At 44.7% G+C, this 13860-nt stretch overlaps 1 protein-coding gene across 1 annotated transcript in view; it reads right to left on the bottom strand.

The window, feature by feature from the left end:
* Nucleotides 1-3300: 3300 nt before the first annotated feature.
* The window catches only part of LOC139319764 (solute carrier organic anion transporter family member 1B3-like), a 42913-nt gene continuing 32353 nt past the window's right edge, over nt 3301-13860 (bottom strand). The window contains exons 11-16 of the mRNA XM_070947780.1: nt 13150-13345; nt 12144-12306; nt 10678-10862; nt 8214-8278; nt 6674-6791; nt 3301-4606 (exon numbers count right to left, since the gene is read on the bottom strand). Coding sequence (XP_070803881.1) covers nt 4390-4606; nt 6674-6791; nt 8214-8278; nt 10678-10862; nt 12144-12306; nt 13150-13345 — 944 coding nt within the window. The 3' untranslated portion in view covers nt 3301-4389. The remainder of the gene's footprint in view (nt 4607-6673; nt 6792-8213; nt 8279-10677; nt 10863-12143; nt 12307-13149; nt 13346-13860) is intronic.

The raw sequence follows: 13860 nt of genomic DNA, 5'->3' as shown, positions 1-13860 counted from the left end.
GTTCCAAGTGGGGGAAAAGACACTGGAAACATGGGGACTGCTTGGAAAGATGGTTTAATGGTGGACAGGATGACATGGTTTGAGTTCCTGAGCAGAAAAGGTCCGAGATGCTGAGCGTGCCTTGGTTTTATGCCCTCTCTGAGCTTTGAACTTCCTGGGGCACAGGAAGAGTATCCTGATTGGTTGTCAGACTTTCAGGGGGTGGGGGTCTTAGCTAGCCTTGCTGGCTGATGTAATCTTCCCAGGTGCTATGTGGTGAATTTCTGTTGCTAGATGGGTCCTATTGTGTTGCAGATGATGGTCCATTGAAAAAGGTGGAGGGAATGAATGAGCTTGGCTGAGGCCTTAATGGCCCATTGACAAAGGTGGGGGGAGGCAGGAAGCTGCTTTTTCTTTAAAACATTTTTCTCCATTTCTCATCCAGGGAAATATAATATTCTGCCTTTTTAATATTTCCTAAAATATTTCATTCTTCTAGGAGAGGGCTGAGTGCTAACTTCCTACAAAAGAAAGCAGATTTTATGTATAAGATCATGCTTAGAGATGACTTCCTAGTATTCACCCTGATGCTATTAGTTTATTACATCATTTTTTTTGGTCATTACTAATTACTAAGCCTATTGGGGTAAGTATTTGTTCAACAGGGATGGGAGATCTGTCATCTTCCAGCAATGTTGCTGGAGTTCAATTCTCATTAAAGCCAGTCCTTGACTTACAAGCATTCATTTAGTGACCATTTGAAGTTAAAACAACACCCTTATAAAAAAACAGTTGCAGTATTCTCATGGTCATGTGATCAAAACTTGGGCGCTTGGCAACGGGCCTGTATTGATGATGGTTGAGTGTCCCAAGGTCATGTGATCACCTTTTGCGACCTTTTTTTGAGAAGCAAAAATCAATGGGGAAGCCAGATACACTTTACAACCATGTGTTGTGGCCCGCCAGCGGCCTGCGCGGATTGTTGCTGATCCCGACGACGAGGAGGCTGGTGTGGTGCTGCGCCATCAGCCTGTGCAGCCGGCACTTGAGTCGGACAGCGAGGAGGCTGAAGAAGATGTGGTGCCAGAGGCAGGGATTCAGCCAGGGCCTTCAGAACCTCCAGAGGCTCCTTTAAGTGAAGAGGATGAAGAGGAGGAGCCTCTTCTCAATGCACGGGCATGCAGACCTGCCAAAAGGCAGGAGTAGTTCCTCAGGAGGAGGTCTCCTCGAGAGTAAGGCTTGGGGCTAATTGGCCACGCCCTTAGCCCATTTAAGAAAGAACGCAGCTTGTAAGAAGCTGCAGGAAACAACTTTAGTTCGCTAATCATCGCGTTGGGATTTCTCTGCAACCTTGCTTCTGGGCTTTCTGCCAACTCCAGTAAGACTCTGACTATCTTATCTGTGGAATTCTGGCAGGCTGTTAAGAATGCTTATTAACAGCCGGCATTTGCTAAAACTGCGTTATTTGAGTAAACTAAGTTTTGTTCAGAGTTTGTGTGTGCTGTGTTCTTTGGGATCCGTAGCTGGGGCAGAACACCATGTTATTAACTTAACAACTGCAGTGATTCACTTAAATAAGGCAAGAAAGAGGGGAAAGACCACTTAACTACCATCTTCTTAGCAACATAAATTTTGAGCTCAATTATGGTCATAAGTCAAGGACTACCTGTACTTTTCAGATAGACCAAGATCAATGATGTTATACTCCCACAAGATCCCAAGTTCTCCAGCATTGCGCAAGCAACTCTAAAGAAAAAGAAAAAAGCTGATGAATGAGATTTTTGGGTCTTCATTCCCTTCCGAATAAATGATGTTTGAGATAGGGATAATTATCTAATAAAGGCAAAAAAAAAAAATCATGGTTACTGATCAGACCAACATTTTTTATGTGCAACAGACACATAAAAATTGTTTGTTTGTTTTTTCTTTCATACCTGAATCTCTCTGTCAATCTGTTGGTAGCTGTCAGAAAGCTGTAAATGTTTTTGGCCCTGGTAATGCAAACGTTTTGTGTATAAAATCATGGCTTAAATCCCAAATGATTGAGGAGCATAAAATGCTGATCCATAACATACGGGACAAGGCCAATTCCGGAACAGACTTTAGGATGAATACACCTTAAATATATTTGGAACTGCATCTACATGGAGGGAAATATGCAGTGGAGTACCCCAAGGCTCTGTTTTAGGCCCAGTGCTCTTCAACATCTTCATCAATGACTTGGACGAGGGGATAGATGGGGAACTCTTCAAATTTGCAGATGACACCAAACTGGCAGGAATAGCCAACACTCCAGAAGATAAGGCTTAAGATACAGAAGGATCTTGACAGACTTGAACATTGGGCGCTGTCTAACAAAATGAAATTCAATGGTGAAAAAAGTAAGGTTCTACGTTTAGGCAAGAAAAACAAAATGCAAAAAGCACCCGAGGGCAGGACAAGAAGCAATGGGTGGAAACTAATCAAGGAGAGAAGCAACTTAGAACTCAGGAGGAATTTCCTGACAGTGAGAACAATTAATCAGTGGAACGACTTGCCTCCAGAAGTTGTGAATGCTCCAACACTGGAAGTTTTTAAGAAGAGATTGGACAACCATTTGTCTAAAGTGGTGTAGGATTTCCTACCTAAGCAGGGGGTTGGACTAGAAGACCTCCAAAGTCCCTTCCAACTCTGTTATTCTATTCTATTCTATTCTATTCTATTCTATTCTATTCTATTCTATTCTATTCTATTCTATTCTATTCTATTCTATTCTATTTTCTATTCTACTCTACTCTATTCATATCCTGGCTTTAAAATCGGTTGTTAATTATGAAGAGCAGGTTAATATGTGTATAAATAGGTACAAAACCATAGATGCCCATTGTTTCATTACTGTGTGAATTTGAGAACCTGCAGTACTAACCTTCAAATTGAGATATCAGATCAGTATAACTTCCACAACTGAAAATATTAATCTCATTAATTATACTCTAGCCCCATTAAGAAAATAAAACAAAGAGAAAGTGTTTTTTTCCCTTTCTTTTTTTATTTGTTGTTTTTTTTGCAAAGTAGGACAACATTGTTGCATTAGATCAAAATGTACCTTTGAATGCTAGATTAGTTAATGGTTATGTGACACAAAATAAATTTCATCACAGCATGAAATAAATTCTTGGACCAACTTAAGGGTTTTCCTTCCTTCCTTCCTTCCTTCCTTCCTTCCTTCCTTCCTTCCTTCCTTCCTTCCTTCCCTTCCTCCCTCCCTCTGTCCCTCCCTTCCCCTCCTTTCTTTCTTTTTCTTTCTTTCTTCTTCCCTTCCTTGCCCTCCTTCCTTCCTTCCTTCCTTCCTTCCTTCCTTCCTTCCCTCCTTTCTTTCTTCTTTCTTTCATCCTTCCTTCCCCTCCTTTCTTTCTTTTTCTTTCTTCTTCCCTTCCTTCCCCTCCTTCCTTCCTTCCTTCCCTCCTTCCTTTCTTCTTTCTTTCATCCTTCCTTCCCCTTTCTTTTTCTTTCTTTCTTTCTTCCCTTCCTTCCTTTCTTTCTTCCCTCCTTTCTTTCTTCTTTCTTTCATCCTTCCTTCCTTCCCCTCCTCTTTCTTTCTTTCTTTTCTTCCTTCTTTCTCTTTTTCTTTTTTCCTTCCTCTCTTCTTTCTTTCCTTCACTCCTTCCTTCCTTCCCTTCCTTGCTTCCTTCCTTCCCGCTCTCCCTTCCCTTCCCCTCCTTTCTTTCTTCTTTCTTTCATCCTTCCTTCCTTCTACTCCTCTTTCTTTCTTTCTTTCTTTCTTTCTTTCTTTCTTTCTTTCTTTCTCTTCCTTCCTTCCTTCCTTCCTTCCTTCCTTTTTCTTCCTTCCTTCCTTCCTACCGTCCTTCCCTTCCTTCCTTCCTTCCTTCCTTCCTTCCTTCCTTCCTTCCTTCCTTCCTTCCTTCCTTCCTTCCTTCCTTTCCCTGCCCACCTCACCACCCATAAAATGCTACCAAACTTTTTATTTATTTATTTTTGGAGAGGAACCACATCATCGATGCAGGTATGGTAGGTACCTAGAAATCTTGCAAAATTTGGGCTGTTGGGTTTAAATTATCCTTTGCATCAGTTCCAGAATTCAATGTTTTGTTTTTACTTCAGCGCAACCAATGATCAGGTGTCATTTTTTTTAAGAAGACCACACAAAACGGGAGCTCCTTTGCCTTTCAAAGTTCCGCTTTGCAAAAGGGAGGGAGAAACAAATCCTTTTTTTGCTTGGACTACCGAAGGAATACTGATTTGCCTTAGTGGGCCAATTTTCCCTCTCGAAAGTGACGGAAAGCAATGCCGCCATTTTTCAGCAGCTACAGCCAACGGTGGTTCTAAGAGTTACCAGTACAAGGAATGTTTTGGCAGCTTCCTACATCTTCCCTTCATCTTCTACCCTTGGTCTGTGCTCAGCTTGTTTTGCTAGAGGCAGGTATTCATATCTGCATCTGAACGACGTGCTGAAATTTCGGTATCCGTTAGTTTTATCTCCTCATTCAGAGGCGTCCCTTCTTTGCATTCATTTTCAGCTTTCTCGGCCTCTTGTTTTCTAAGGTTTTTCTTCAGGAGGAAGTAAAAGATTAAACCCAGCAGAAAAGATGGCGCTCTCAAGGCAGTTATGAGACCGTAGAAAGAATACCTGCGTAAGGAGGAAAAAAATGGGCTTGCGAGTCAATTGTGAATCTTGGTGGCTACCTGGACTAGTCCCTGCAAATTTCTCTGCCGGTTTTTTCAGAAGTAGTTTGCCCTGACCACCTTCTTCCTAGGGCTAAGAATGATTGGTCAAGGTTGCCCAGGTGGCTTCAAGTCTAAGGCAGGACTAGAACTCACAGTCTCCCAGTTTGTAGCCCAGTGGTCACCAATCAGTGGTCCGTGAGAAAATTTTGGTGGTCTGCAGAAAAATTATTTGCATTTTTAATATTGCACTAAATACTATTTATCTTTTTACAAAAAATCGTATTAGTGGTCCGCGGGATTTAAAATTATGAATTTAGTGGTCCCTGAGGTCCAAAAGGTTGGTGGCCCCTGTAGCCTGATGCCTTAACCCAGGGATGGCTAACCTTTTTGCCATCGCGTGCCAAAAGCAGGGGTCGTGTGTGGGGGTTGTGCGTGGGGGTCGCACGTGCGCGTGCCCACACCCGTAATTCAATGCGCACAACCCCTCCACGCTCCCCCCTTCTTTTGGCATGCAATGGCACGGTGGGCCTAGCTCCAGAGGCTTTCTTGGAGCCTGGGGAAGGCAAAAGTGGCCTTCCCCAGCCCCCCCCTCCCGGAGACCCTCCAGAGGTGGAATTCCCATTTTTCGCTCTCCCCAGGCTCCAGAGGCTTGCTAGGAGCCTGGGGAGGGTGAAAATGACCTTCCCCACCCCACCCCCGGAGGCTCTCCGGAGGCCGGAAATGGCCCGTTTCCCGACTTCCAGTGGGCCCGGAAGGCCCGAAAATCAGCTGGATGGTGCATGCATGCATGCTGGAGCTAAGCTAGGGCAACCTCGCGTGCCCACAGATATGGCTCCATGTGCCACCTGTGGCACGTGTGCCATAGGTTCGCCATCACGGCCTTAACCATGACACCAAACTGCTTCTCAAGATAAACCCTGACAACTGTTATTTAGTGGATTATACATAAAGTCCGCAATCATTCATTTAGGGACTGTTCAAAATTACAATGGCACTTATGACTGGTCCTCACATTTATGACCATTGCAGCATCCCCATGATCATGTGATCAAAATTCGAGTGCTTGGCAGCCAATGTTGCAGCATCCCAAGGTCATGTGATCACGATTTGCAGCCAGCTTCCGACAAGCGAAGTCAATTGGGGAAGCCAAATTCATTTAACATCTGTGAGATTACCAGCGGTGAAATCCACTTACCTTTGCTACCGGTTCGGGCGCGCTCCCGCATGGGAGCGCCTCTCCTGGTCATGCGCAGAACCTTTGAGTAGTTCGGAGAACCGGTAAATACCACCTCTGACTGGCCCCGCCCCCATCTATTCTCTGCCTCCCGAGTCCCAGCTGATCGGGAGGAAATGGGGATTTTGCAGTATCCTTCCCCTGGAGTGGGGTGGGAATGGAGATTTTACAGTATCCTTCCCCTCCCACTCCCACCAAGCCACATCCACCAAGCCACATCCTCAGAACTCGTAGTAAAAAATTTTGAATCCCACCACTCAGTGGTGGGTTGCCCCTGGATCGACCCCCGTTCTATAGAACCGGTAGTAAAACCCGTGGGAGGCTCCGCCCACCAACCCTGACATCATCAGAATGCTTCTGCACATGTGCAGAAGAGCGCACACGTGCATGAGCAAAGCGAGCGAGCGTGACCCCATTGTGAACCAGTAGTAAAGGTAAGTAGAACTCACCCCTGCCACCACTGGCGCAGATGGTTAAAAAACAGGACGTAATGATGTCCCTGCTGGTGGAAGGAGCCTCCCGCCACCGGTGCTACCAGTTCGGCGAGCCAGATAGAACCGAGGTGGGGGGGATTTCACCACTGGTTTGTTCCTACAACCATTTCATGTGAACACCGCCCATTTGGATGATCCGTGAGAGCTTTGCATCAATATGAATTTCCACGGAATCATCACTTGGAAAATACTATTGTCTGGCTGGAACTCCTGTCATCTGTGTGTGGCCATTTCATGAAGTTAATTTGGAAAGCCATTTTGACGGTTTTCTCAGAAGCCATGGGATTGCAGGAGGACTCACCTGTATTGTACTGCATCATATATCCTACAAGATCCTTTTTGGCCACAGGGGTTACTGCCCCACTTCAAGCAAGTCTTGTCAATCACTGCACCAAAGTAAACTGGGGCTGGAATTCCACCTAGAAGATATCGAACAGGGAAGTTATAGTAGCTTGTCACTTCAGAAGCATTCTTCAGCCATTTTCCTGGATGGGTTGACAGCAGAAGTAGGATAAGATGTGCCCATGTATGAACAGCAATAGCAATAGAAGTTAATATACTGCTTCATAATGTTTTACAGCACTGTGATGCTAACCTTTGCTGTCGCATGCCAAAAGCGGGGGGAGAGCGGGGGGTCACATGCGCACATGCCCACACTCATAATTCAATGTGCTCTGCCCCCTGCGCATGCACGTGTGACCCGCCCACTCCCCCCACTTTTGGCACTTAATGGCCCGATGGGCCTGGTAGACCCATTTTTCGCCCTCCCTAGGCTCCAGAGGCTTTCTTGGAGCCTGGGGAGGGCAAAAACAGCCTTCCCCACCTTTCCAGAGGCTAGTTTCCCAACTTCCGGTGGGCCCGGAAGGCTAGAAAATCAGTTCTCCAGTGTGCGCTGGAGCTGCGCTAGGGCAACGCTCATGTGCCCACAGATATGGCTCTACGTGCCACCTGTGGCACATGTGCCATAGGTTTGCCATCACAGCTCTAAGTGGTTTACAGAGTCAGCATATTGCCCTCAATAATCTGGGTCCTCATTTTACCAACCTCAGAAAAATGGAGGCTGAGTCAACCTTGAGCCTGGGGAGATTCGAACTGCCAAACTGCAGGCAGCCAGCAGTCAGCAGAATTAGCCTGCAGTACTGCATTCTAACCACTGCGCCACCACAGCTCTTAAGAAGGATGCAGGTAGCCTTCAACTTACAATCATTCATTTAGTGACTGTTCAAAGTTACAACGGCACAGGAAAAAAATGACTTACGACCATTTTTCACACCTACAACCATTGTAGCATCCCCATGGTCATGTGATCAAAATTCGGATGCTTGGCAGCTGGTTCATATTTGTGACGGTTGAAGTGTTCCGGGGTCATGTGATCATCTTTTGAGATCTTCTGACAAGCAAAGTCAATGGGGAAGCCAGATTCACTTAAGAACCATGTCACTAACCTAAACTACAGTGACTCACTTAACAACTGTAGCAAGAAAGGTCGTAAAATGGAGCAAAACTCACTTAACAAATGTCTCACTTAACAACAGTAATGTGGGGCTCCATTGTGGTCGTAAGTCGAGGACTACCTGTATTTTCATGCCATACTAGGGACGCCTTTTTCAGAAACGTATCGTTAATGGTTGTAGTATGTAGATTGTAGTTGGTAGGAAACTGATGCCAATTAATTTGACTCAAAAATCTCATCCGTTATTTCTAATATGAACACAGAATGCCTTTCTTTCATACTTATTTGCCCTTTCATAGTTTTTGTACTCTGAACATTATCAACATGTCAGAAAACCTCGAAGTAAGGGTCCAATAATATCCCATGTGATCAGAATGGTCTTTCTTACCCAATGCTCTTATCACAAGCATCATGAGTCCAACTGCAAGTGACTTCAGATCTTGAGGTACAGTTCTAACAAAGGGCAAATCAACCATATTAGTAATTGTGCTTCTATAGGGTTTGCCCCCCCCCCCAAAATCTAAAAATAGGTTTAACTGACGGAGAAAGAGCCCTTATGTTTTTTTTTTCATTCTTGTTGCTGTGCTCGGATGGACACAAAGCAATTCCACAAAGCAGTTGGTATAGTGGTAGGATTAGGAATGAGGACATTTAGGGATTGACCGGTTGGCATTGCAGTGGGACTGACATGGGCTAGCGGGGCTCCACAAAAGCCACTTGATAACTGCTTGCCAGGAGACCCTACAGGGCCAAAGCCACCCTGGAGGGGTGGTGAAGATAGGAGGGAATCTTTGTCGATTGCAAGGAAATGGCAATTTCCTCACTTGATCCAAAGAAACCCTCCTGACCTGCAGCAGAGACGACGGCCAAAGCTGTGACAACTGGGACAAGAAGAACTAGGACATTTAGAGTGTAATATGCTTGTGAATGTTGAAAAGTTCAGGTTTGATTCCTAGCAACTTCAATGAAAAAGATGAGATTTTGAAATGGCCAGCTATCCACTTGTCTCAAATTGTACAGGGTCTCCTACTTGAGCAGGGGGTTGAGCAAGGTCCCTTCCAGCTCTATTGTGATTGATATCAGAAAGTCCTCCTCTATGTTCCTGGACAGACATAGCCAATCAAAGCCGATGATGCTAGACTCAATGGACCGAAGAACCAATTACAGAAAGTGTTTCATCTGCGTATTTCAGTTTCCATAGTATGAGGCTACTTGGGCAACGTGCACTAGAATAGTGAATATTATTTTATGACTCCTCTCACTCCACACAATCAGAACTGGAAAGAGATACAGAACAGATTTTTACAGCTCCCCCCACCCCCCCAAACAAAATCTTAATTGTCTTAAACAATTTCTGATTTCTCATCTCCCCTTGTAGTGAAAGCAAAGGCGGATAAAATTCTATTCATATTAAGGTGTAGTGAAGCTGTGGACATTCAGATACTGCTGAACTAGCAGCCTCAATCAGCAGGAATGAAAAATTATGAATGATGGAAGTTGTAGTCCCATAGATCAACATTAAGATTTCTCCATACTGCATAAATATACCCTACAGCAGGGGTCTCCAACCTTGGCGATTTTAAAACTTGTGGACTTTGCTGGCTGAGGAATTCTGGGAGTTGAAGTCAACAAGTCTTTCATTTTCATTTTTTTCATTTTATTTAATTTGTATACCGCCCTACTCCCGAAGGACTCAGGGCGGTGAACAGGCACAGAATAAAACACATAGAATACAAAAATTAAGAGCAGAAGTAAAATCGAATTAAATCAATTTAGCCCAAGACAAATTTAAAACCCCTGGTTAAGAACAAATTAAAATTTACAATTAAAATTTACCTTAAAAAAGAATGGGAAAGGTTAGGCCAGACCAGCCTGGTGAAATAAAAAGGTCTTAAGAGCGTGGCGGAAGGTGCATAGATCCGGGATCCTCCGTATCTCCGGGGGGAGCTCGTTCCAGATAGTAGGTGCCCCCACAGAGAAGGCTCTCCCCCGGGGTCCGCCAGCCAACATTGTTTGGCCGACGGCACCCGGAGGAGTCCCTCTCTGTGAGAGCATACCAGCCGGTGGGAGGCCGTTTGCGGCAGCAGGCGGTCCCGCAAATAACCAGGGCCTAAGCCATGGAGCGCTCTAAAGGTGGTAACCAAAACCTTGAAGCGCACCCGGAAGACCACTGGGAGCCAGTGCAGCTCACGCAGGAGAGGTGTTACATGGGAGCGCCACGTCGCTCCCATAACCACCCACACGGCCGCACTCTGCGCCAGTTGGAGCCTCTGGGTGCTCCTCAAGGGGAGCCCATGTAGAGGGCATTACAGTAGTCCAGGCGGGAAGTCTTAAAGTTGCCAAGGTCAGAGACCCCTTCCCTACAGGGTTTTATAGGGGGGGAAAGGAAATTAGACAAACATGAGGAGGAATTGTTTTAAGAAATATCACCTCTTTGACTTTTATAAAAATGGAACCATAAAAATAGTTGACTTGGATAGACCCAATGTGACATATTTTCCTCCATTGCTATCTCTTCACTAAAAGGCAGAAACTACAACATCTTTGGAAAGATATCATTGAAATAGCCTAAGGAATAGCTGGAGTGCTTAAATATTCATAGGTTTCTAGGATACATTTATTTTCATTGAGGCTTGCATTTTTTTACTTTTAATTAAAAAAAAATCTGGATGGAATCTTAAGTAACTATGCTGGTTTATTGGCTATTTACTTAACTCAAAGGCGGGGAATCATGGCCCCTTTATGACTTGTAGACTTCAGCTCCCAGAATTCCTCAGCCAGCCAAGCTCCCTGAAGTCCACAAGTCATAAAGGGGCCATCATTCCTCACCCCTGACTTAACTCATTCCTTACCTGATAAGGAGCATGTACATAGGCACACTACTCAGTGAGAACAAAAAGGAGCTCACAGCTTTGACAATGGTGTAAAAGATAAATTTTTTTGAGCACTCATCACTTCTTCGGCATTCACCCAACACCGCCGAAGAATTCTTCAACACAGCATCAGCTTTCTCAATGCAGCTACAGTTGTGAAAAACCTACGAGAAAAAGCATGTGGAAGAGTAAAGGGCGTCTCACAACCCCCATCACTTCAGTTACGAAATGGAAACATCTGATGAATGCATCTCTAGGATGGTCTGGGACGCGGTGACTCAGTGGCTAAGATGCTGAGCTTGTCGATCGAAAGGTCGGCAGTTCAGCGGTTCGAATCCCTAGTGCCGCGTAACGGGGTGAGCTCCCGTTACTTGTCCCAGCTTCTGCCAACCTAGCAGTTTGAAAGCACGTAAAAAATGCAAGTAGAAAAAATAGGGACCACCTTTGGTGGGAAGGTAACAGCGTTCCTTCCGCCTTTGGCGTTTAGTCATGCCGACTACATGACCACGGAGACGTCTTTCGGACAGCGCTGGCTGTTCAGCTTTGAAACAGAGATGAGCACCGCCCCCTAGAGTCGGGAATGACTAGCACATATGTGCGAGGGGAACTTTTACCTTTACCTTATGATGGTCTAGATCAGGGGTGTCAAACTCAAGGCCCACAGGCCAGATCCAGCCGGCAGGGTGCTTGGATCTGGCCTGCAGGGCTGCTCTGGAAACAGTGAAGGACCGGCCCATCGTGCCTCTGGCAGTGAGAATGGAGCCAGGGAGGGCTGCATGGAACCCTCACAAGCTCCTTTTTCACTGGCAGAGTGCAACAAAACAAACTATTAGCAAAAGTGGCATTTGATCACAGGAGTGATGTTGAGCTGGCCACGCCCACCATGGCCACGCCCACCATGGCCACACCCACCCTAACATATCTAACATATCACACTGTTGATGCTGTTTATAGGAGTTGACATGACGACTTCTTTACTTTGATTGTGGGGGTTTGAAGGATCCTGATATCTACTGTTAATCACTGCAGTAGAAACATGTTTATTTATTTCGATCCCGATTTTTACAAATAACTCAAGGCGGTGAAATATATCCAACGCACTTTCCTCCTCCTATTTTCCCCACAACAACAATCCTGTGAGGTGGGTTGATCTGAGAGAGAGAGAGTGACTGGCTCAAAGTCACCCCGCTAGCTCTCGTGGCCAAGGCTGGACTTGAACTCGCAGTCTCCCGCTTTCTAGCCTGGTGCCTTCACCACTAGACCAAACTGGCTCAAACCTTGCTCTGCGAATTTAAAAATGAAGCCTTAGACTTTGTGTATCTTGTTTAAAAGAAAAAAGTAAGGAAGCCAAAATCCTCTCATGTGGGTTTTGGGCCTCTCATTTCTTCGCTCCTCAGCTTCCAGCCCAGATACATACGTGGAAAAAGTCATTCTCTCATCCTTACTGTTTCTTTCTTCAATCCGGTTATGTTTTTGCACCCAGCAAAACAGGCCGACACATATGTCAGTCCGTTATCTCCACAAACAGGATCCCACTGGGTTGTAGAACAGGTGCAGTTGGCATTGCAGGCTGAAGATAAGGAAAGCTGGTTCTGAGCAACCGTGTTCCTTTAAAAAAATGTGGGGGGGGGAGAATTGCACACTTAAAAGTTCTCAAGGAATTTCAATATGAAGCATCCAAAATTGGTTTGGATATCTATCTATCTATCTATCTATCTATCTATCTATCTATCTATCCATCTATCTATCTATCAATCTATCATCTATCATCTCTATCCATCCATCCATCCATCCATCCATCCATCCATCCATCCATTTATCATTTATCATTTATCATCTATCATCTATCATCTATCATCTATCATCTATCATCTATCTATTTTATAATCTCTATCCATCCATCCATCTATCTATCTATCTATCTGTCTGTCTGTCTGTCTGTCTGTCCGTCTGTCTGTCCGTCTGTCTATCTATCTATCATCTCTATCCATCCATCTATCGTCTATCATCTATCATCTATCATTTATCATTTATCATCTATCAACTATCTATCTTATAATCTCTATCTATCTATCTATCTCTATCCATCCATCCGTCCATCCGTCCATCCGTCCGTCCGTCTGTCTGTCTGTCTATCTATCATCTCTATCCATCCATCCATCCATCTATCTATCTATCTATCTATCTATCTATCTATCTATCATCTCTATCCATCCATCCATCCACCCACCCAAAATGCCAAAATCAAGAAGAAGACCATCTCTGATGGGATACCTTAACTGGAATCTATTGATCATAGTTTACAGCCATGGTGTAAACTTATCTTGGTTCTCTAAAAGGACCATCAATGCCATACACACCTGGATGGCCTTTCAGCACACATACACGCACCACAAGCTTACAGAGACGTATGCATACTCACACACATATCAACATATTGACCTACTGTACCTGTCATAGGTCACCGTCAATCCAGCCACCGGATGGTTGTCACAACCCAGAATTAGATACAGAAGCGTCAAGGCGAATCCGATGAACGATACTGTGTATCCCATTTTTGTGGCAGAAATGATTCCTAGCTTGTACTTTTTCATGATGAACCCACTTAAAAACATCCCGATGAGGACCATCGGCAAAATGGCAACAGCTGAAATAGATATAAAAAATAAACAATGAGAAAGTGAAAGTCGCATTCCTTCCTTGCTATCGGATACTCAAGATGAGCAAAAGAAACATGGACATAATTGCAAACAGAGGGAAGAGGAGTATAGGTAGTCCTTGACTTACAGTAGTTCGTTTGAAGTTCCAACACCACTGAAAAAAGTGACTTATGACTGTTTTTCACACTTACGACCATTGGAGCATCCCCATGGCCACATGATCAAAATTCAAATGCCTGACAACTGGTTCGTATTTATGACAGTCGCAATGTCCCAAAGTCATGCGATCTTATGACAAGCAAAGTCAATGGGGAAGTCAGATTCACTTAACACCCGTGCTACTAGCAATAGCAATAGCACTTAGACATATGTACCGCTTCATAGTGCTTTACAGCCCTCTCTAAGCGGTTTACAGAGTTAGCCTATGGCCCCCAATAATCTGGGTCCTCATTTTACCCACCTCGGAAGGATGGAAGGCTGAGTCAACCTTGAGCCTGGTGAG

The sequence above is a fragment of the Pituophis catenifer genome, unplaced genomic scaffold (genome assembly GCF_029215685.1).
Source record: "Pituophis catenifer annectens isolate HBS135680 unplaced genomic scaffold, rPitCat1.0.hap2 SCAF_7, whole genome shotgun sequence".
Lineage (NCBI taxonomy): Eukaryota > Metazoa > Chordata > Lepidosauria > Squamata > Colubridae > Pituophis > Pituophis catenifer.
This window is presented reverse-complemented; position numbering and strand designations above follow the sequence as displayed.